The following is a 24,041-nucleotide window of genomic DNA, read 5'->3' as shown; positions in this document are numbered from 1 at the left end:
AAAAGATGTGTGATTTGAGAGAAATGGCCATCTGAATTCTAAGTTGTTGTAATAGTGCTATGTAAGCTGAGGTTTTAGTTACTCCTCTGTTGCCATCTGTGTGATTTTCGAGCAAGCTACTTAATCACCTTTTGTTAATGCTTGTTCTTAGTGATCTTTTACCCTAGTTTGGCATATGGATATTTTCAGTTATGAAACTTTGAAGTTACATAAGGATTTGAAACCCAGTTCCAGTTTTACTATGCAGCTTGTGAAAAGTTCCTTAAACTTTTGAAACCACACTTTCCCTTTCTATAAAATCACTTCAGGAAATTGTGACAACTAAATGAGCTAATATTATGAAAGCACTTAGTACAGTTGTGGGCATATAGATGTTCAATAAATAGTGAATTATTTTCTTCCTGTAAGTTCTATGAAACAACTCTCTCCCCCAAAATGGATAATGATTTATGAAAGACTCTTTTGGCCTTCCTGGAAAAAATTGCTTTTGTTTAGATTTACTGATTCCCTACTGGGTGAAAAGTACTGTTCTAAAATCTTTTCACGTTTATCTCATTTATTGCTCACAACTTGAGGTAGGATATTGATTCTCTTTTATAGATGAAGATATTGGTGATAATACAGTTTTTTAATTGGCACGTTCTTTAAGGCTGATGACCAAATTGTATCAGAACCAGTAAAATTTTTAGAAGTTAAAGTACTTACAAGGCAAAAGTAATAAATGTTAAAGTTCTGCTTGATAATTATCTGATTTTACTCTACTTTCACTCTAGGTGGTATGGCAGGACTTCAGTCAATGATGAGGCAGTTTCAACAGGGTGCTGCTGGCAATATGAAAGGCATGATGGGATTCAATAATATGTAAAGAAGATGCCTTAATATAAACTGATGATTGATTACATTATTTGCTGAGACCTCAGAGTTCCTTTTTGCAAATGGGGGAAAAAAAGTATTTTTCTTGCTTGTCTTGCCCTTTTTCCTGTGTTCTCATCTTTGCCTCACCCTCCTTTTCTTTTCCTTCCTTCCTTTTTCCCTTCCTCCCTTTGATGAAAAGGAGGAATATATGGTTTTTGTGGAAATCATTATATTTTTGCTTTAGATTTTCTGCTGTTAATTTTCATCATCATAACACTTTTTAAGTTAAACAAATCATGATGTAAAATTTAGTACTTAAAAGTTTTTAATTGTCTCAAAAGGCCAAGCATTACATTTGTAAACAGTCCTGGTCAGTAGTTTTATGATGTCTCAATAAAAGTGCTGTAAAATAAATTTCAAAGTCATTACAAGTTAAGGGGTTGTTAACTTTCTTTATGGTTTAAATTATCAGTGTATCATTAAAAGGCAGACAGAAAAGTCAACAGCTGTATGTCATTTAAAACTATTCCTAGCAATATACCTTTATTGGGAAATATGGTAGGATAACTTAACCATTAGTATTGGGAATTTTTGTTTCACTTAGATAATTTTGCCACAGAAAATCTTAGCTCTGCCATTTGAGATGAAATTGTGAATTTGGTTACTAATATATTCACAATATAATGTTTGTTTATAACTTGCATTTTTTACTTCATATTTTTGAAGACTTATGGCAATATTTGATTTTTTTGAAAAGCCAATTTTGCTACATTTCTTACATACCAAAAATCTGCTTGAAGAAACTGGTATACTTTGATGATAATAGCTAATGTTAAGACCTCCCATTGGGAAAATAATTGCAAATATTAGGCTGTCACTATTATATATTAAAAATAATGAGACCATGACAAGGTTGATCTGGTTGTTGATTACTTTGGATTGCTGCACATTTCATTTAGAACAATGGCTGTTACATAATTTATGGAATTAATTAAAAATACTAGAATAATTACTATACTTTTTCATTACTGACATCATGAAGATTACAGATAAGGGTGTGTTACTGTGTTTTGAACTAGGATAGACTGATCTTCAGCAGAGGACTGATTTGTAGTTGTGTGAGAGAGTGAAAGAGATAGCTAGTTTTTATAGTGTTAATTTTTTATGACTCAAGTGTTTTAAAAAGGTCTTATAAGCCAGAGTATCTTTATAAAAAGTAGTTACAAAAGAATGCAACTGATTTTTGTGTTTACTTGGGCAAAGATTTTATAGCCTGCTAAATTGTTTTCACCAGCGAAAAACTGCAATATTCCTATAGAACATGATATACACTGTAAAAATGATGTGTGTTATGTTCTGCAGAAATATCATTGCAAGACCAGATATAGAAATATGACAATAGAGAAAATATTGTTCTCCAAATTAGTTTCTCATTAAACTGATGCATACCATCTTTTCTGGGCATGCATTTTTGTGATTTCTATCCTTGGAGTACCACTTTTGCATTTTAACCGAAAAAGGAAAATGAGACACTTGGCCAAACTTGATGGCATTGTTTCTAGCATTTTTGTGTCTGATGCAAATAATATTTTTTAGAAGCAAAAATAGCAGTGGCAAGGAAAAGCTAAAGGTCCAGAACACCTAGTTCAGCTTACATTTCTCTTTCCTTTTCTGTAAAACGAGGGAATTGGAGATGCTCTCTAACATTCTGATTCTATTAATTCCTCAACCTGGCATCTTTACTCAAAAAAGCTATCCTTCAGTTCTCACTGTTCTTATCAAGGTGTTGATGTTTGAAAGTGTAAGTACTATGTATCAAAATCAAATTCTTGAATAATTTGAACAAATTTAATTTTATTCTTCACTATTGTTAAGATTAATTCTTTAGCTTTTTGATATCTATTATATTCCCAATGTGATCACTAGCTAGATTTAATATCATATAACATTGGATTGTTCTTGAATATAATGTTACTTAAATATGTACAAACATAAATAGGTATAATTCCTTAATCTTAAAATGCTTATGTAATTATAAAACAAAAACAAACTTAGAAAACTAATTTCAGCAAACTACAATACCAACAAAGGGCAAACTAACTATTTAATGTGATGGATGTCTGTGTTCTCCTTGAAGTATCATGTATATAAGAACATTATATATAATGTGACATATAATGGCATAGAAGATGTAAGGTATATACACAATCATTGCATTTTTATGAAGGAATTTTTTGGAAAAAAGTACTTTCATCATAATAAAAGTGATTTTGAGTGTGTTACATGAACAGTTTTGTTCAAATAAAGATGGTATGTTATAATGTGAAAAGTCCTCAGTTCTGATATGCAGTAATACAGTACTAGCCTTGAATAATACTGTCACATAGCTAAAAATAAATGTAATATTATCAATAAATACTGATACACAGAAGGTAACAACCAGGAAATTTATTAGAAATAAAATCTCATTCATATTAATATGGGTAAAATTAATAGAACGTAAAAGAATGTTGAGGAATGGAATGTTGTGGAATGGAATGGAATGTTACACAATAGAGTGTACTGGAATGGTTTGGAATGGAATGGAACGTTATTTAATGGAATGGAATGTTGGGGAAAGAGAATGGAACGTTAACAGGTGGAATGGGATTGAATGTTATGCAATAGAATGTAATAGAATGTGGTGGAATGGAATGGAATGTTGGGGAATGGAATGGAATGTTATGCAATAGAGGGTACCGGAATGGTTTGGAAAGGAATGGAACGTTATTTAACGGAATGGAATGTTATGGAACCGAATGGAATGTTGGTGAAAGAATGGAATGTTAACAAATGGAATGTTATGCAATAGAATGTTGTGAATGAAACGGAATGTACCTGCAATAGAGGGTACTGGAATGGTTTGGAATGGAACAGAACGTTATTTAACGGAATGGAATGTTATGGGACGGAATGGAATGTTGGGAAAGAGAATGGACCGTTAACGAAAGGAATGGAAAGAATGTCATGGAATGGAATGGGATTGAATGTTACTGAAATATTAATATCTTATTTCAGTGAATGTAGGGGATTTAAAAAGTGAACCATAATATAAAATAAAATTGAACAGATTTCTTTTACAGGTAGCTCTAATCCATATAAACATATTTTAGTAAAAAAAATGGAACAACACATTTAAACGTGAAGGAATTTCAACTTGATGCTTGTGGGTGCAATAAAAGCAAGAATTTTACTGTTTGAGTATACAGAGCAACCAAGGAATTTGAATAAGCACTAATAAAAGCGATGTCATTGAGAACCATGGCTAAATAATAATTGTAAATCAGTTTTGATCTTCCTTAAAAATCTGGCAATAATTATTAATAAAACCAAGTAAGTTATCATATACCAAAATAGAAATCCACCCTCACAGCTCAAATCTATCATTGCTGGCATTCACTGGATTAGAAACTGAGGCATCATTTCAAAATTCAGCCCTAAATCCCAATTACCATGTTCTGAACATTAAGCTATTGCATTAAGGTTGAACCTAATACTTTCTTTGCTTTGAGTTATACCCATGAGTTACAGGAATAATGAGTTTATGTCTTAGCTTGGAGGATTAGTTTAAATTTTACCTCTAGATCAATTGTGTAGTCTACAGCTTATTTTTTGTAGTTTTTTAATTAAGTATGCTATGCTATGATAGTTTTTTCCCTACACTTTGCCATTAGGGGCAGGTAACTATTTGTGCTCAGTGTTGAGTAGTTGCTAACCCAACACTTTAGGCCCTATCCCTCTCTACTGACCTCTTATCTCTAATTTGGCATATTGAGTACGAGGTAATTTTCAGATACTTATAAAGTGAAAATACACCTGTTTAACTGGTGATTATGTCATATTTACTTCCATAATATGGTGCCACAGAAGTTCAACTTTGGCATGTCCATGCTGCTGTTTTTCATTCTCTCATTACTTTTCTCTCTCCATTTGAAATCACTTGAAGAGTCAATATTTTAGTTTTACTTGACTTAAAGGATTCTCTCATTAGCCTAAAACAATGCATTTCTCAGTGCCACTTAGATCTCAAATGGGAAAAAAGAAATTGCACAGCTGTAGCTACTTGTAAGAAGGATAATTCAGAAGAGTTTAGCACTAAGAAAATCCCCTACCTGGGACTGACACTCTCAGATACTGATGGAAAACAGAGGGAGTAATGTCCTGTGACTGGTTTATTTTTTTTTTAATTGCATTTTGCTTTATTGTGCTTTGTAGATATTTCATTTTTTACAAATTGAAGTTTTGCAGCAAATCTGTGTCAAGCTAAGTTTTTTTTTATATCGTACTTGAACATTATGGTTACTAGACTCTCCCTATTATCAAGTCCCCCCCATATACCCCATTACAGTCACTGTCCATCAGCATAGTAAGATGCTATAGAATCATCACTTGTCTTCTCTGTATATACTACCTTCCCCACATCCTCACCCCCCTACATTATGTGTGCTAATCGTAATGCCCCGTTTTCCCCCTTATCCCTCCCTTCCCACCCATCCTCCCCAGTCCCTTTCCCTTTGGTAACTGCTAGTCCATTCTTGGGTTCTGTGAGTCTGCTGCTGTTTTGTTCCTTCAGTTTTTGCTTTGTTGTTATACTCCACAGATGAGTGAAATCATTTAATACTTGTCTTTCTCCACCTAGCCTATTTCACTGAGCATAATACCCTTTAGCTCCGTCCATGTTGTTGCAAATGGTAGGATTTGTTTTCTTATGGCTGAATAATATTCCATTGTGTGTATGTACCACATCTTCTTTATCCATTCATCTACTGATGGACAGTTAGGTCGCTTCCATTTCTTGGCTATTGTAAATAGTGCTGCGATAAACATAGGGGTGCATCTGTCTTTTTCAAACTGGGCTGCTGTATTCTTAGGGTAAATTTCTGAGAGTGGAATTCCTGGGTCAAATGGTATTTCTATTTTTAGTTTTTTGAGGAACCTCCATACTTCTTTCCACAATGGTTGAACTAGTTTACATTTCCACCAGCAGTGTAGGAGGGTTCCTCTTTCTCCACATCCTTGCCAACATTTGTTGTTTGTCTTTTGGATGTTGGCCATCCTAACTGGTGTGAGTGATATCTCATTGTGGTTTTAATTTGCATTTCCCTGATGATTAGCGATGTGGAGCATCTTTTCATGTGTCTGTTGGCCATCTGAATTTCTTCTTTGGAGAAGTGTCTGTTCAGATCCTGTGCCCATTTTTTTTGTTGGATTATTTGCTTTTTGTTTGTTGAGGTGTGTGAGCTCTTTATATATTTTGGATGTCAACCCTTTATCGTATTGTCATTTATGAATATATTCTCCCATACTGTAGGATGTCTTTTTGTTCTTCTGATGGTATCCTTTGCTGTACAGAAGCTTTTTAGTTTGATGTAGTCCCATGAGTTCATTTTTGCTTTTGTTTCCCTTGCCTGGGGAGATATGTTCATGAAGAAGTTGCTCATGTTTATGTACAAGAGATTTTTGCCTATATTTTTTTCTAAGAGTTTTATGGTTTCATGACTTACATTCAGGTCTTTGATCCATTTTGAGTTTACTTTTGTGTTGGTCTATTTTTCTTAAGCAAATATGCTAATGTTTTGTGAGCCTCTTTCCAGAGGAAGTTTCCATATCTGCTTCAAGCGAAGGGAACATACAATGTCTGCACATCTGCATAGTTTAGGAATCATGCTTGCTTGCTTTTTATGATTTTAGAATGAGGGAAATTTGCTCCTCAGTGACCCAAAAGAGGTTAAGAGTTGTTATTGGATATATTTGTGGGCCTGTCATTTCTGACTTTGGGAAATCAATTAAGGGGTTCAGAATTTCATTTCTGGCAGACGTGGTGCAAGAAATACCATTAAGCCTATTTTTGACACTTCATAGGAAATACAGGGAATATGAAACCCTTCTGTTGATGTGTCTTCCTTGATTCTCTGCAGTTTTCTTCTTAATGTGTTAAACAGTGGATGATCTTGCCCTGAGAGGAAAGGTAACTTTATTTATGGCAGTCTTTATTATATCATTATACTTGTTTGTTAGCTTATTGCCAGAAGAATCTTAGGGGTCTATGGACTGTAAAATGTACAGCTCTTCAACACTGAAATTGCTGCATTTAGGCACAATGTACAAAGACTAATATTTTTTGGCTAATGCCATATAAATTCTAGTAGATGAGTATCAATAGTATAGTCTCATGACACAAAAAAATCTGATCAAATTTTAGTTAAAACAAATATATTCACATAACATCAAATAAAAAAAGTTCACTTGGTATTTTCATTTGTTCTTACATATAGGGCATTACTAATGGCAATCTCTTATAATAGACCTCAGAAAATATACACTATTAATTCGCATCCAAAATCTTTAAAATATCACACCTTTGTTCGAGGAATTTTTCTGTCCTCCTATAGCCCATTTTTTGACATTTTCATTCTCAGGGGCAGAGTGGCTAAGAGAGTAAGCTGTGGAATCATTGCCTGGGTTTGAACCCTTGCTTGTTACTTACCAGCTGTGTCCTTGAGCAAGTTACTTAACATTTCTGAGCCTTTGTTTCCTCATCTGTAAAATGTTGGTAATTATAATAGTATTTTAGGGTTGTCTTGAGAGTTCATACAAGGAAAGTACTTAGCACAGTACCTAGCATATTGGGTTCCATAAGTGAAGCCACTACTGATACTTAACAATTTATTTTTATCCTTAAAGTCAACTTGAGAGTGTGTTTTTATTTTTACCACCTTATTTTTTCTTGTGATCATTAATGATGAAAATATATGCCATTTGAGGGATGGGATAATCTTAAAAATATTCTCTACTAAAATATATATGTAGCTATGTTAAAACCATAAGAAAGTCTTGTTTTCTATTTGATGGACATGCATGGTTATCAATATTTTTCTGGCTTTGTTTTTCTCAAACTTTCATGGAAATAGGTATTCCAAATTTACCTTTTTAGCTCTATATGCATCATTAAATGATAAATTTATACCACAATTCTGTTTTCAAGTAGATAAATTATAATACCTGAATTTATTTTTTGTCAGTGATACAATAAAACAGTACAAAGTGAATGAAGGAAAGATATGGCATGTTGCTTTGTTGCTCATTTTTATTTTTTTATTTTTTTAGTTTTTTGTTGCTAATTTTTAGTTGAACTATGATGGTCCAATGATGAACCAGAGATCAGGACAAAAATGTAAATGCCCAATATAAAACTGTAAGGTTGGAGGCACCAGAGGGAGAAGTGAGCACATCGGACACTGATGACGTGCCAAAGTCCCCTGCTGCTGCCCCCTCTCAACCTGAAAAATGTGCCTTAGGCTAGCCAATCCTCGTGCCGCTGTAAATCTAAGCTCTGCCTCCCCCTACCTTCTTAAAAAACTCGCTGCCTGCCCTGCTGAATGCAACTTCCCTAGCCTCCATTTCTGTAGACTGGGGAACATCACCTGGGAATTGTGCTCAAATAAACTGCCTGGCCCTTTGTTGCCTCTCGTCGCCTGCTTATTTGGGCTAGAATTTATCTTACAAAAACCACTAGAATTTCTATGCTTTTCTGTTGCTATGAGTTCTTTGTAACAGACTGCTTCTCAGTTACATATTTGTGTTGACTGTAACTCTTAGGAAATACATCCAGTTCATGTTGGGAGTGACTTGTATTTTGAATTTTCAGTAAACTAAGAAATATATTTGTAAACTATGAAAGTAAGTTATGCTTCAGTAGTGAAATTGCCAATTTGCAAAATAAATCATGCATTCATAAACACTCCACAGATTTTTAATAATAAAGATTGTTGATTACTCTTCTTGCTACTAAGAGGAAAGGGATTTTGAATACATGTGTAATATAGAACTGTTTTGTTTATGAAAGCCAAATCACGAGGTCTTTAACAGTTGGCTCTTTTTCTTTCCAAATTACTGCAGTTTGTTTTTGCTGCTTCTGACTGTCTCAATCCCTTGTTAAGGCCGCTAGACGGCATCAGATCATGTTACTGAAACTTGTTTACCTCAGCAAGCTAACTTGATTTTATTAACAGAATATAAATTATGAATTTTTAAATGTTTTAAATCTTTTTAATTCAAATTATCCTTTAAAATTTTTGGCTTGGTTTTTATGTAATCATAGTTCTATGCAGGATGGAAAGTATACAAGAATATTAAGCAGAGGGTATGGAAAAATAATTTGCACAGGAAAGAAAGGAATAAAGATGGGGGCTGGTGGGCCTGCTGTTACCATGCTGAATAACATAAAATAGGCCATAACTTTGGGGAGCATTTCTGAATTTTGACGGGCATGAAAATGCGATTTTTAAATATCAAGCTAAGCCTCTGTGGCCAAAATAATGTATTTTATTTTTGACTTAGGTGATTCGTGAAAGGTTGTGTGGAACTTTAATACTAAAGTTATAATCTAAAAAACCATTTACCTGGAGATGCTTCAACTAGTTGTTAAAGTAATGCAGTAATCATTGCAATCATGACTTTTTAATTTGGCTGATAACTGAAAAAATAGGAAAAGCCTGGGATGTCCTCTCTTATACACACAGACACACACACACCCCCCCTAAAACAGATAATATTCCTCACACATTTGGCTAAATGGAAGCTTGCTGCTGCCTTTGCTCTCCTTCAGATCAAACCTTTCTTTCCAGTTGCACTTAGTATTTCTTAATTATTAAGTATTGCTTAAGTGTAAGCGAAATTCACCTTTGAAGCTCTTAATTCAAGAGTATTCCGGATAAACTGTCATCCACCTTAGTAATGGCATATGTAGCGTAAGCCTTACGTTTTAAAATATATTTTCAGCAATCACCTCTCATCACAGGCCTTTGAGACACACTACGCGGCTGTTTCGTCTTACAAGTGCAGAAACTAAGGTCTGGGAGGGTGACTGCCCAGGATGCAGACGGTGAGTGGGCGCTGAGGTCCCGAAGGCAGGTCTCACGCACCCGCAAGAAGGGAGGGAGTCACAGGCACCAGGGGGCGACTCCGCGGGGCCCAGCTTTGGGCCGGGCCGGAAGCGGAGCTGCTGAAGACTCCGTCCCGCTCTGCTCCGCCCCGCCCCGCCCCGCCCCGCCCCGCCCCTGGCAAGTCAGTGGTTGCGCCTCTCAGTCCGCGATCGGCCGCATCTGGAGCGGAGCCGGGTGGGCGAGGTGCCGGCCGCCCCGCCTCTCCAGGCCGCAGCCGCGCTCCTCCTGCGGTGGCGTCGCCGGGCGCGGCGTAAGGCGGGCGCTGCCGGTGAGTCCTTTCCCGACTGCCGGCTCGGTCCGCGGCTGGGCGGGGAGGCGGAGGATGGAAGCGGGCTTATCGGCCATTCCGTTCTATCTCGCCAGCGCTAGCAGCCCTGTGGCGGCGACGACGATGGACCGGGAGCCAGTGGGCCGTGCGGGAGAAGGAGAAGCCGTCGCAGCCTCGGGAGCAGCGGCCGCCGCGGCGTTCAGGGAGTCGGCGCCGCAGGTAGGTGGGGCTGCGGCCGGGAGAGCCCAGCCTCCTCTCCGCCTCGTCGGCCGGCTGCTCTTTTGGCCTGCCAGGCCTTCCTCCGAGCGGCCGCGTTTCGGTGCGTTTCGGGGTTCCTCACAGTATCCCCGTTTGTGCTCAGAGACAGGGCTCGGGGGACGGGGCGGAGGCCCCTCTCCCCCACACACTGCCGGCCCCCCCTCACCAACGCCTCCGGTGGCAGCGCCGCAGACTCGGGTGGCCGGAGGCTTCCGGGGCCGCAATTGCAGCTTCTGGTCTCAGAGCGAGAGAAGAAAGGCGTGTCCCCGAAAGGCCATCCTTAGGATAGCTGGAAGTCAGGCGAGGGCGGCTTCAATCGCTTCTCAGCCTCTCCTTCTGCAAGCGGATAGCAGCTACGTGCTGAGCGTTTACACGCTTTATTCCACTTAATTCTAATAACTTGTGCATGAGGTGGACGTTACCCCATTTCAGAAACGAGGCAACTAAGGCATGGAACTGTTTTCTGTCCAATAGAATTATTAAAATAAAAGGAAACAAGTGAACTTAATACTATATTTAACCTAATTTAACAAAAATTAAATGTAATTAATATGAAAGTTATCAACGAGATATTTTACATTCTCCTTTTGGTACTAAGTCTTTGAGCCTGTGTGCATTTTACATCTGCATATCTATCTTAGTTGGAACTAGCTACATGCCAGGAGAGCATCAGCCACATGTGGCTAGTGGTTAGTGTATCGGGTAGTGTACATTTAGAGAGTTAGATAAGGTTTGGAGGTTTGTTTTGTTTTGGATTTGGTAGTCTGAAGTAGTAGTTCAGAATCTTTGGTCAAGTTAAACTAATGAAATTACTTAAACTGAACCAGCTCAAGAGTATACAGTTTTGGTCATTCAAAACCTCGAGTTGCTCCTGTGTAGAAATCTTTTCAACTCAGTGACAATGAAGCGTTTTTGATAGCTTCATTTTTGAGACTAGCTTCCTGAATGTTAGAAACACTAACAAACTGCAGATACCTACAGAATGGTGCCTTAGAGTATAAAATGTAGTTTGTATTAAAAATTTTTCCACATCATAGTCTTCATAGTCTTTATATGGAATTTCTTGTTATGTTTTATTTTGTTTTTCTTCTCCTGCTTAAGGAGGAGGGTCACCTGAAAGAAGGAATTCAGGGGCAATCAGCCGCTTTTCCTTTTCAGCTGAGTTTAGGCCTATTGCTGATAGGTACACTTGAACCTTTAAGTCCACAGCGTTTAATTGTTTTCTGTTTGATTTTTCCTTCTGTTGCTAGAATTGTTTTCATCACTGTTTCTCTTTGAATCTTTCTAATAGCAAAGTAAAAACACCTGTACTGATTTACCAGCTAAATGTTGACGAAAGACTTTATTTTGGTTTAATGATGTTATGTTATTTTCATATTCTTGGTTAAAAAAATAATAAATATTTAAACAGTAAATGGGTGGTAGAGCAAAAAGTAAAAAGACACAGGGATACCTGCATTGCCCATTCCTCACATTCACATTCCCTGTAAGTAACTGTTAAATTTCTAGTGCATTCTTCCTGGGATTTCTTATGCATCTACAGTCTCTTCCTTCATGTTAAACATAAATGGGTTCATACCATACAAACTGTTTTCTGACTCTTCCTATTTGCTCTCTCATTCACATTCCTGAAGCAGAAACATCTCTGGGGTTTGAGCAGAATAAGAGAGAGGAGGGCACTGAGGTGGAAACTTGGGTGAAAGGAGTGTCTACCATTCTGTATTCCTTCATCAGTTTGTCAGAAGTGAGAAACCCAAAGTACCATGTAGGGAAGGGAGTACGAAATAGGAGCTTGGGTCTGTGTTTAGACTTAGGCATCAAACCAGGCCATCCAGTGCCCGTTGTTACATTCTGTCCAGCAGCTTGTCAGACTAGACTTTTAACCAAAACCTCATTCTCAATATTATTAAAGAAATTAAAATTTCAGTACGACTCATTCATTTATATAGCACCGCTACCACAAACAACTTACAGTGTGCCAAGAACTGTAGGCTAAAGGAGATAGCAGTGAAGGATACACACTGCCTACTCCTATGTTGCTAACCACGTAGCTGGGGAAGGTGACACAATAAAATCCAAGTGTAGTACATATTTTAAAGAAATTCTGGTGCTATGGGAGTATATAAAAAGAAAATTGCCATTAAAAACAGGCCCTGAAGAACAAGATAGGGAGATTTACAGTCTGGTAAACCATAAAAGGTCATAAAATGATCATTGACATTACATCTCATAATTTCATGGTGTTAGGAAACTATCTTCAGATCTTTGGACTTTGTTAAAATGGAATGTGTTTTATTGACAGTGAAATTTTTCATACTTGCAGGTTTACTGTTTATCTGTAAAAATGAAACATCTGTAAAATTCAGAGAATAACTTTCATTTGTAATTATCGGAAATTTTCTACCAAATTATTTTATTTTCTAGTTGGTTTTACCCAACAATATCTCCCTTTACTGTCTCCCCTCACCCTCTTCTCCTGACCAAGTAGAGGTTGGAATCACATGTCATAAATTGTCTTTAGCAGATTTCCAATTTTGTTTCCTAAGATGAGGGGTTGACAAACTACAGCCTATGGGCCAGATTGCACTAGCCACCTGTTTATATGAAGTTTTATTAGAAAACATCAGTGCCCATTCATTATGTGTTGTCAATGGCTGTTTTTGCTGAGTTCAGTAGTTGTGACAGAGACTATATGGCCTGAAAAGCCTGAATATTAACCATCTGGCCTTTACAGAAAAAGTTTGCTCACTCCTGCTTAATTTGATAAACATAAAACCTAGGTTTTACTGTATCAAAAATTAATACTAAATTTCTAAAAGAAAGCCCTTAAAGAAAAGTCTATTCAATAAAAATCCATATATGATTAGAGCAAGTAAAATGCATTTTCAATTACACATTATGTATAATAATATTACTCAAAATTCTCTTTAAACATAACTAACTTTGATATTGGAATGAAAATCTGGATCATATTTCAGCCTTCCCCTTTGTAGATTTTAAAGAAATCTTTTGTAAAGAATATAGCAGCCACAAATCTAAAGCCTGCAATGACAACAAGTACATGTCTATTGATAATCACCCTGAATGTAAATGGTCTGAATGCACCAATCAAAATACATAGTGTTACTGAATGGATTAAAAAAAAAAAAGATCCATATATATGCTGCCTACAAGAGACTCACTTCAAACCCAAAGACACAGATTAAAAATGAGGGGATGGAAAAGATATTTCATGCCACTAATAGGGAGAAAAAAGCAGTAGTTGCAGTACTTGTATCAGACAAAATAGACTTCAAAACAAAGTAACAAGACAAGGATATTACATAATGATAAAAGGGTCAGTTCAACAAGAGGATATAGTCATTATAAATATCTATGCACTCAACATAGGAGCACCCAAATATGTGAAACAAATACTAACAGAATTAAAGGGGGAAATAGAATGCAATGCATTCATTTTAGGAGACTTCAACACACCACTCACTCCAAAGGACAGATCAACCAGACAGAAAATAAGTAAAGAGACAGAGGCACTGAACAACACATTAGAACAGATGAACCTAACAGACATCTACAGAACACTCTACCCAAAAGCAGCAGGATACACATTCTTCTCAAGTATACATGGAACATTTTCAAGAATAGATCATATAGTAGGGCACAAAAAGAACCTCAGTAAATTCAGAAGGATTGAAATTGTACCAACCAGCTTCTCAGACCACAAAGGTATGAAACTAGAAATAAATTACACAAAGAAAATGAAAAATCCCCCAAACACATGGAGCTTAATAATAACAGGCTCCTAAATAATCAATTGATCAATGACCAAATAAAAACAGAGATCAAGCAATATATGGAGACAAATGAAAACAATAACTCAACACTGCAAAATCTGTGGGATGCAGTGAAGGCTGTCCTAAGCAGGAAGTATATTGCAATACAGGCCTACCTCAGGAAAGTAGAACAATCCCATATGAACACTCTAAACTCACAATTAACAAAACTAGAAAAAGAAGAACAAATGAGGCCCAAAGTCAGTGGAAGGAAGGACATAATAAAGATCAGAGCAGAAATAAATCGAGAAGAATAAAACAGTAGCATCAATGAAACCAGGAGCTGGTTCTTTGAGAAAATAAACAAAATAGATAAACCACTAGCCAGACTTACCAAGAAAAAAAGAAAGTCTACACACATAAACAGAATCAGAAATGAGAAAGGAAAAATCATTACTGACACCACAGAAATACAAAGAATTATTAGAGAATACTATGAAAAATTAATGCTAACAAATTGGATAACCTAGACAAAATGGACAACTTTCTAGAAAAATACAACCTTCCAAGACTGACCCAGGAAGAAACAGAAAATCTGAACAGACCGATTACCAGCAACAATATTGAATTGGTGATAAAAAAAACCTACCTAAGGAAAAAAATACCTGTACTGGGTGGCTTCACCGCTGAATTTTATCAAACATTAAGTGGAGACCTAATACCCATCCTCCTTAAATTTTTCCAAAAATGTGGAAGAGGAGGGAATACTTTCAAATTCATTCTATGAGGCTAGTATCACTCTAATAACAAAACCAGGCAAAGGCACCACAAAAAAATATTGCAGACCAATATCCCTGATGAACATAGATGCAAACATGCTCAGCAAAATATTAGCAAACTGAATTCAAAAATACATAAAAAAGATCATCTGCTATAATCAAATAGGATATATTTCAGGGATGCAAGGATGGTACAGTATTAAAAAATCCATCAACACCATATACCACATCAACAAAAAGAAGGACAAAAACCACATGAATGTCTCCATAGATGCTAAAAAAGCATTTGACAAAATTCAACATCCATTTATGATAAAAACTCTCAACAAAATGGGTATAGAGGGCAAGGACCTCAACATAGTAAAGACCATATATGACAAACCCACAGTCAGCATCATACTTAACAGAGAGAAGCAGAAAGCTTTTCCTTTTAAGATTGGGAGCAAGACAAGAATGCCCACTCTCCTCACTTCTATTCAACATAGTTCTGGAGGTCCTAGCCATGGCAATCAGACAACACAAAGAAATAAAAAGCATCCAGATTGGTAAGGAAGAAGATAAACTGTCACTATTTGTAGATGACATGATACTATAAATAGAAAACTCAAAAGACCCTACCAAAAAACTATTAGAATAAGGGAATCCAGTAAAGTTGTAGGATATAAAATTAATATTCAGAAATCTATTGCATTTCCATATGCTAATAATGAACTAGCAGAAAGAAATTAAGAAAACGACCCCATTACAATTGCCATCAAAAATAATAAAATACCTAGGAATAGATTCAGCCAAGGAGGTAAAAGATCTTTACTCTGAAAACTATGACACTGGTAAAATAATTTGATGGTGACACAGCTAAATAGAAAGATATATGATGTTCATGGATTGGAAGAATTAATATTGAAATGTCCATACTCGGTGTAACTGAACCAGTCTTTATCAAATGCAATCAGTGCAATCTCTATCAAAATATCTATGGCATTTTTCACAGAACTAGAACAAATAATCCTAACATTTGTATGGAACCACAAAAGACCCAAATAGTTAAAGCAATCTTGAGAAAGAACAACAAAGCTGGAGCTATCATGCTCTCTGATTTCAAAGTATACCACAAAGCCATAGTAATCAAAGCAGTGTGGTACTGGCAAAAAAAAAAAAAAAAGCATAGATCAATGAAACAGAATAGAGAGCTCAGAAATGACAAAGGAGGCAAAAATGTACAATGGGGAAAAGACGGTGTCTTCAATACACAGTGGTGGGAAAAACTGGACAGCTACATGCAGAAGAACAAAACTTTTTGATGCCATACACAAAAATAACCCAAATGTATTAATAACCTAAATGTCACCTGAAACCATGGAACTCCTAAAAGAAAACATAGGCAATAAAAACTTAGACATTGGTCTTATTTTTGGATTTTTCTCAGGCAAGGGAAGCAAAAACAAAAACAGTTGGGACTATATCAAACTAAAAAACAGTGAAGGAAACCATCAACAAAATGAAGAGGAAGCCTACAGAATGGGAGAAGATATTTGCAAGTCGTATAACCAGTAGGGGTTAATATCCAAAACACAAATAACTCACACAACTCCACACCAAGAAAACAATTGAATTTAAAAAATGGGCCAGAGGATCTGAGTAGACATTTTTCCAAAGAAGAAATATAGATTGCCAACAGACACATGAAAACGTGCTCAATATCACTAATGATTGGGGAAGTGCAAATCAAACTACAGTGAAATACTACCACACCTATCAGAAGAGCTAGTATCAAAAAGGCAAGATATAACAAGTGTTGGTGAAGATGTGGAGAAAAGGGAACCCCTGTGCACTGTTGGTGCAACTGTAAATTGGTGTGGTCACTATGCAAAACAGTATGGAGTTTCCTCAAAAAATTACTAATAGAAGTACTATAGGATCCAGCAATTACACTTCTGGGCATTTTCCAGTTGGAAAAGATATATGCATGCCTATGTTTATTGGGGATATGCAAAGTAGGTGAAAAGGATTAAGAGGCAAAAACTTCTAGTTATAAAATAAGTCACAGTAACGAATAGTACAGCTTAGGGAATATAGTTAGAAATATTGTAATTTTGATGACATGGTAAGTACACTTTGGTATTTTTAAATTATTACATAAATGTATCAGTATGTTGTACACTTGAAACTAATATAATGTATGTCAACGACAATTAAAAACAAAAATAAAGGAACTTCAAAAAAATGAAACACATCTCTTAAAAAAAGAAATCCAAAGACTTAGGAAAGTTCCCTGATATAAACTTGTTTTATGTATCTAACTTATGTATATGTGTGTCTCTGTGATTTTCCTTTGATATTACATGTTAATTACCCATAATTAGCACTAGTCTTTAAAATGGTTGCTGTCCAGAGTGTCTTCACATATTATACAGCATTGTAATTACTATGACTTGAAGTGTGGTGCTTGATTTCTTACCTCTTGATTTAAACAAAAAGTTTATTTGGTCAAGTTTTATTTTTTAACCCCAGTGGTGAGTATGCAGTTGTTTGCTCTATTATTAAGGTCTACATATATGGAATTGATATTCATGTGTGTATGATATGCCTTATTTTTGAGAAAAACTAAGGATTGGGTTTATCTTTATTCCCTAATATAAAATAACCAAAAATGTTTTTTGTTATATGAAAGAAAATTAATCTCACTTGAAGTTTTCTTAATTTATTATTGACATTAGGTGGGTAATGAAAGAGGCTTTGAAAATGTAGAACTGGGAGTCATAGGCAAAAAGAAGAAAGTGCCAAGGAGAGTCATCCACTTTGTTAGTGGTGAAACAATGGAAGAGTACAGCACAGATGAAGATGAAGTCGATGGCCTGGAGAAGAAAGAAGTTTTACCTACTATTGATCCGGTAGGTTTGATATTTATGTTCCTTTTGTCAAATTTTTTTAATATTGCTTTATTTCCCCCTTAAACATTGAATGTGAAGGGCTTTCTGAGGTTTAAATAAACTTATTTTGATTATAAAACTATGCATTAGGATTTTGGTAGAAAATATTATTTTTACAAATATGGATGGAAATATTTCCTGCATTTCAATAGCCTTAAAGTTTATGAGTATCACAGTTTTTTTGTCATTTGGCTAGGTTTCTTTACTGTCTATCTTACTAAATAGAGTGCTTGAATTCCAGTCCCTTTGAATTAAGTTTCCACTCAAAACAATTTTCTGTTCTTTTTTAATATTACCTCAAGTTCTGATTAGAAGGTAAGAGTGTACAGTAACTTCACCATGTGGCTTACCAGCTAAATTTAATAATTTCTGATTTATACATGATGTGATGATAAAATTATAGGAGTAGTTGTACATTCTTATGAAAGGAGTGTTGCCCTTCTAAGTAATCTTTTTGAGAAATCATTGATTCAGTATTTTCCTGGCTTTCTGACAGGTACTGTTTCAGTCACTGATGATACGGCAATGGGCAGAATAAATTTCTTCTCTTACGTGCTAGTGGGCATATTTATATTTTTATTATTGAGTTGTAAAATGTTCGTTATGTATTCTGGATACAAGTCCTTTATCAGAGAGATGACTTCCAAGTATTTCCTCCCATTCTATGGGTTGCCTTTCACTTTCTTGATTATGCCCTTTGAAGTACAAAAGTTCTTTATTTTGATGAAGTCCAAGTTGCCTATTTTTTCTTTTGTTGTGATTTTAAAGTCATATTTAAGAATCCTTTGCCAAATCAAAGTCATATTTAAGAATCCTTTGCCAAATCTGAGATTGTAAAGATTTGTCTCTATGTTCTAGGAGTTGTATAATTTTAACTCGTTTAGGACTTTGATCCATTTTGAGTTGATTATTGTATATGATGAGGTAAGAGTTTAACTTCATTCTTTTGCTTGTGGTTTTCCATTTGTCCTATTCTTTTCCTATTGGATGATCTTGGCACCCTTGTTAAAAACCATATGATCGTAGAACATGGTTTTATTTCTAGACCTTCAGTTCTACTCCACTAATATAGATATATCTATTTTTGTGCCAGTACCACACTGTCGTAATTGTTGTTGCTTTGTAGCAGATTTTGAAATTGGGAATTGTGAATCCTTCTACTTTGCTCTTTTTGAATATTGTTTGGCTTTTCTGAGCCCTTTGCAATTCCATATAAATTTTAAAATCAGCTTGTCAATTTCTGCAAAGAAGCCAGCTGGGGATTGTGTTGAATCTGTAAATTTAGGAGTATTGTCTTTTGATTTGCAAATTTTAAAATTTATTTAGGTCTCCTTTGATTTCTATGTTTTACACTTTTCATGGTATAAGTCTTACACTTCTTAAATTTATTTTATTCTTTTTGATGCTGTTGTAAATGGAATTGTTTTCTTAGTTTTATTTTCATATTATTCAATACTGATATGTTGAAATATAGTTGCCTTTTGTATATTGACTGTGTATCCTGCAATCTTGCTGAACTTTATTCTAAGAATTTTTAGTGGATTCCTTAGGATTTTCTATATACAAGATCATGTCATGTACAGACAGAGGTAGTTTTACTTTTCTCTTCCAACTGGGTGCCTTTTATATTGTTTTCTTGCCTAATGCCCTAGCTAGAACCTCCATTGCAGTGTTGAACAGAAGCGGTGAGAGTGGACATCCTTGTCTTGTTCTGAATCTTAGGAGGAAACTGTCCAGTCTTTTACCATTAAGTATGATATAGCTGTGGGTATCTGTGGATGCCCTTTATCAGTTTTAAGTATTTGCCTTGTATTCTTACGTTGAGGATTTTTTTTAAAAATCATGATGGGGGTGTTGAATTTTGTCAGGTACTTTCTCTGCATCAAGAGGATCATGTGGTTTTTAAATTTTTTCTATTGATAAGGTGATGTTGATTGATTTTGGGATGCTAAACTATGCATTCCTAGAATAAAACCCACTTGATTATGGTTTATAATTCTTTTTACTCAGTTTTCTAGTATTCTGGTGGGGATTTTTGCATCCATATTCATAAGAAAATAGGTATGTAATTTTATTGTTATGTCTTTGCTTGGTTTGGGTACCAGAGTAATACAGGCCTCATAAAGTGAGTTGGAAACTATTTCTTCCTCTTCTGTTTTTTAGGAGAGTTGATATTAATTCTTTAATTGCTTGTTAGACTTCAGCTGTGAAGCTGCCTGGGCTTTTTTTTGTGTGTGGTTTTTGATTAGTGGTTTTTGATTACTGTTTTCTTTTTTTTTAAGCCTGCTAATACTGTAAACAACCCAACAATGGTGTGTTATTAATATCTAGGAAAATATTGTACATTGCAGCTAGTAGTTATGAATTTCAGCCATTAATTTACCTTGTAATCATTATTTATTATTAATGTTAGTGTTAATTTCCAGAAGCCATATGCTCTGTAGTGAAACTTTTTGACATGAATGATGTATTAGGAAAATATTACTATAATTTATCTACTCATTCTTTCAATATATAATGATTAGTGTTTCTTTTTAAGTCAATTTCAGTAGTTTTGTGTCTTTTAGAAATTTGTCCATTTTATGTGTTATCTAATTTATTGGCATGCAGTGGTTCATAGTATTCCTTTATAACCCTTTTTATTTTTTCATTTCTGACTCTAGTTATTTGGGTCCTTCTTTTTTCTTGATCAGTCTAGCTAAAGGTTTGTTAGTTTTGCTGTTCTTTTCCAAGAACCAGCTTGTAGTTTCATTTATGTTCTCTCTTGTTTTTTTCTCTCCATTTATTAATTTGCATTCTAGTCTTTATTATTTCTTTCAGCTTTCTTTAGCTCTGGTTTGCACTTCTTTTTCATGTGTCTTGAGGTGGAAAGGTAGGTTATCTTTCTTCTTAATTAGCTATAAATTTCCCTTGAAGCACTGTTTTAGTTAACATTTCATAATTTTTTAATGTCACATCTTCGTTTTCATTCAAAGTATCTTCTTTTTACTTTTGATTTTTTCTTTGACCTATTGGTTATTTAAGAGTATGTTGTTTACTTCCCATGTATTTGTGAATTTCTCACATTTTTCCCTGTTATTTCTAATTTCACTCTATTGTGGTTAGAGAACATACTTTATATTATTTCTGTCCTTTTAAATCTAATGACGTTTGTTTTATGGCCTATCATATGGTCTGTCTTGGAGAATCTTCCATATGTCCTTGAGAAGAATGTATATCCTCTTGTTGTTAGGTGGAGTATTCTATAGGTGTCCATTAGGTTTGGTTGTTTAAGTCTAATATTTTCTTATCTTCTGCCTAGTTGTCCTATTTTTTATTGAAGATGGAGTATTGAAGTTGCTAGCTGTTACTGTTGAATTATCTATGTTTCCCTTTATTTCTGTCAGTTTTGGTTCTGTTGAGCTCCTCTGTCAAATATTTCATTTCAGTTATTGTACTTTTCAACCTCAGAATTTCCATTTGGGTTTCTTTTATAATTTCTCTCTTTATTGACAGTCTTTATTTGATGCAACGTTGTTATCATGCTTTCCTTTATTTCTTTGATTATGGTTTCCATAATTCTTTGATCATACTTATAAAGGCTACTTTGAAATGTTTCTTTTACATCAAATGTCTATTCACTCTCATAGGTAGTTTCTCTTGTCTGCTTTTTTTCCCCCATGTATGGGTCATACTTTTCTGTTTCTTTGCATGTCTAATAATTTTTTGTTGGAAATCAGACATTTTAGATAAGATGGCAACTCTGGTTACTCCCTCCCCCCACTTCTTGTTATTATTAGGTGCTTTTTTTTTCAGTGACTGCTGGATTATTTTAGTGAAGCCTGTCCCAGTTCTCGGCTACAAACTAACTGGCCTATAATTTAGCCTATATCTTCCATAGACTCTAAGAGTATCTTCCCAGTTACCTTTTACTACAGTGTCCATTGATTGTGAGAGCACTCCTAGGCTTGTACTTCTCCAGCTGTGTTGCAAATGAAGTCAGTTCATTTGGGAAGAGATTAGGAGCTGTGTGTTTTATGGCCTACTTTTCCTCCTTGCCAAAATCTCTTCGCCAGAGTTCTGAAGTTGGGAGCTAGGAAAGTGATGCATTTCTGAGAGACATCTCTATTGTAGGAGCTCAGTGCTCAGTGCAGGTGGGAAGTAGTAGCATTAGGTCTTCTTGATTTGTCTCTTCTGCCATGAAACCACTGCCTTAGGAAATGGAGTAAGGGCTGTCAGTGCCCCAGTATTCTTAGTGGTCCCATGCCTATGGCAAGGATCCTCCATCCCATGAGTGGAGGCTCACAGAAGACAGGAGCCCCCACCTTTCAAATCTACTCACTTGGAAACTTAGATTCCCTATTAGGTGGCTTATAGGCAAGATCAGAAATGCTGATTAATGTCTTCTTCCTGAGAAGAAAGCCCTCTGACTGGGAGCTCAGAGGGAAGAAGTCCTGTGTACTTGGTTGTACCATTCTGGAATTGAGTTTTTACCTCACTTGGCTGGAAAGGCAATGGGAGAGAGTGGTCTTGGTTGTTACCCAGACTCTTGAGCTTTTCTTATCAGATTTTCATATGTTTTCTTGAATAGGTGTTTCTTCATTTGTCATATGCCCTTAGGAACATTTCCAGAAGCTTTAAATGTTGTTAGTAATTTTCATCAATTTCACTGGGGAGCGAGTCCACTGAGTTCCTTATGCTGTTGTGCTGGAAGTCCATGTCCACTGTTAAAATCTTTATCTTGTATATAGCAAATTGCCATTAGAATTTTTTTTGAATTTATAAGCCAAAAAATAGTGATAAGAAACCCTTTGAGATTTCCTTCACTGGGAGGCAATGTTCAGGAGAATTTAGGAATTTGGCTTTTAGTTCTGGCTCTATCCTGTAGTAAAGGTCACCAGAGTTACCTTGCTTTGACAAAGAGGTTCTGTGATTATACAAAAAGGATAACATTTACTTTCAGAGTTGTTTTTGAAGATTATTGAGATAATACACATTAAAACTCATTGAAAAAATGACATAAGCATGTAAGACAGTATTAACTAGCAAAGCAAATATAGTAGGTAGCACAGGAAATCTTAAGAAGTAATTTTAGAACTCTGTTGGAATTTGAAAACTCAAGACTAATTTAAAAATTTTCCCTATAGTTCTCAGTCAAGATTCATTTTAGAGTTCATGGAATTAATTTGTTAGCTCCATTCCTGAAATATCCATTCTGAAGTTTTCCTTGGTGGTGGTGGTTCCATGTGGGGGAGGTGACCCTACCAAAGACCCTACCAAAGGCCACAGGGGCTGTGAGACCAAAGAAAGAGGCTGACAAGTCCAGCTTAAATGTAGTAGATTTTTACTGAGGGGCTCTTACCTACAGAAGCTTGCCCTGGGCAGCTGTAAGACTCATAGATCTCTGCACCACTTTGTATGTAGGGAGGGTTATTTATAAAGGCAAGGAAGAAGGGTCTGCATCTCTGGCAGCCACTTGCGTTTGCAACAGAGCAGTGGCTGAAGTCTGAGTATTATTGCTGAAACCAGAAAAAGGAGTCTTGCCCCAGGGAACACTGTTAATTGTTTCAAGCTGGATATTGTTTAGGGAATACCCGCCTTTCAAAGGAAAGGGTGTATAAGGGTGATCCATCTGTCAGCATGGTGAATCCTACAAGGTGGTGTTACTCTTGCTTACCAGGCAGTAGTTCATGTCCTCTAGAATACAGTGATTTTTAGGCAAATAGGAGCTGAGTATAGTATACCGCCAGTAGGAAGCTTATGTTTATAAACCCAGCCTGAAGTTGAGAGCTGATGTTTTACTTCTAAATAAAATGTTCACACAAAAAAATCTTGTACAATTCATGAAGAACTTATAATTAGCAAATAGAAGTATCTGTGTTGACTAAGTTGACCAAGACAAAATATTAACAACTAGTTAAATCTTTTGCTAAAAGATACAGTTCATTTTCTTGGTATTTTTAATTGCTGCCTGAACTGCAGATATCTTCATTTAGTTTATTATTTATGCATGTGCATGTTAATATTGGTATGTTACTATAGCTTGTTTTTCTTAAAGCTCTAGCTTAATATAGACTCTGGTCATAAAGTAAACTTGTAAGTAGTTATTTTTTCTCCCTAAATACGAAGTATTTTTTGGAAGGAAATTTTAAACATTAGTAGAATGCATTGTAGTTTAATTCAGCCACTCAGAGGATTTGTCTATGAAATCTTTT

At 35.6% G+C, this 24,041-nt stretch overlaps 1 protein-coding gene across 4 annotated transcripts in view; it reads left to right on the top strand.

Moving 5' to 3' along the window:
- The window catches only part of LOC118910320 (signal recognition particle subunit SRP54), a 91,590-nt gene that overhangs the window by 35,028 nt on the left and 32,521 nt on the right, over positions 1-24,041 (top strand). For 2 of the 4 annotated variants that reach the window (XM_036881374.2, XM_036881373.2), the window contains one exon: positions 774-3,143. The exons of 1 other annotated variant lie outside the window; for it this stretch is intronic. In XM_036881374.2, coding sequence (XP_036737269.1) covers positions 774-865 — 92 coding nt within the window. In that variant the 3' untranslated portion in view covers positions 866-3,143. Of the gene's footprint in view, positions 1-773; positions 3,144-10,121; positions 10,327-17,634; positions 17,809-24,041 lie in introns of those variants that run through there. One more of the 4 variants, XM_036881382.2, reaches the window with a different exon arrangement.

Source organism: Manis pentadactyla, chromosome 11, assembly GCF_030020395.1.
Source record: "Manis pentadactyla isolate mManPen7 chromosome 11, mManPen7.hap1, whole genome shotgun sequence".
Taxonomy (NCBI): Eukaryota; Metazoa; Chordata; class Mammalia; order Pholidota; family Manidae; genus Manis; species Manis pentadactyla.
Note: the sequence above shows the minus strand (reverse complement) of the source record. Positions and strands in the feature narration are given on the sequence as shown.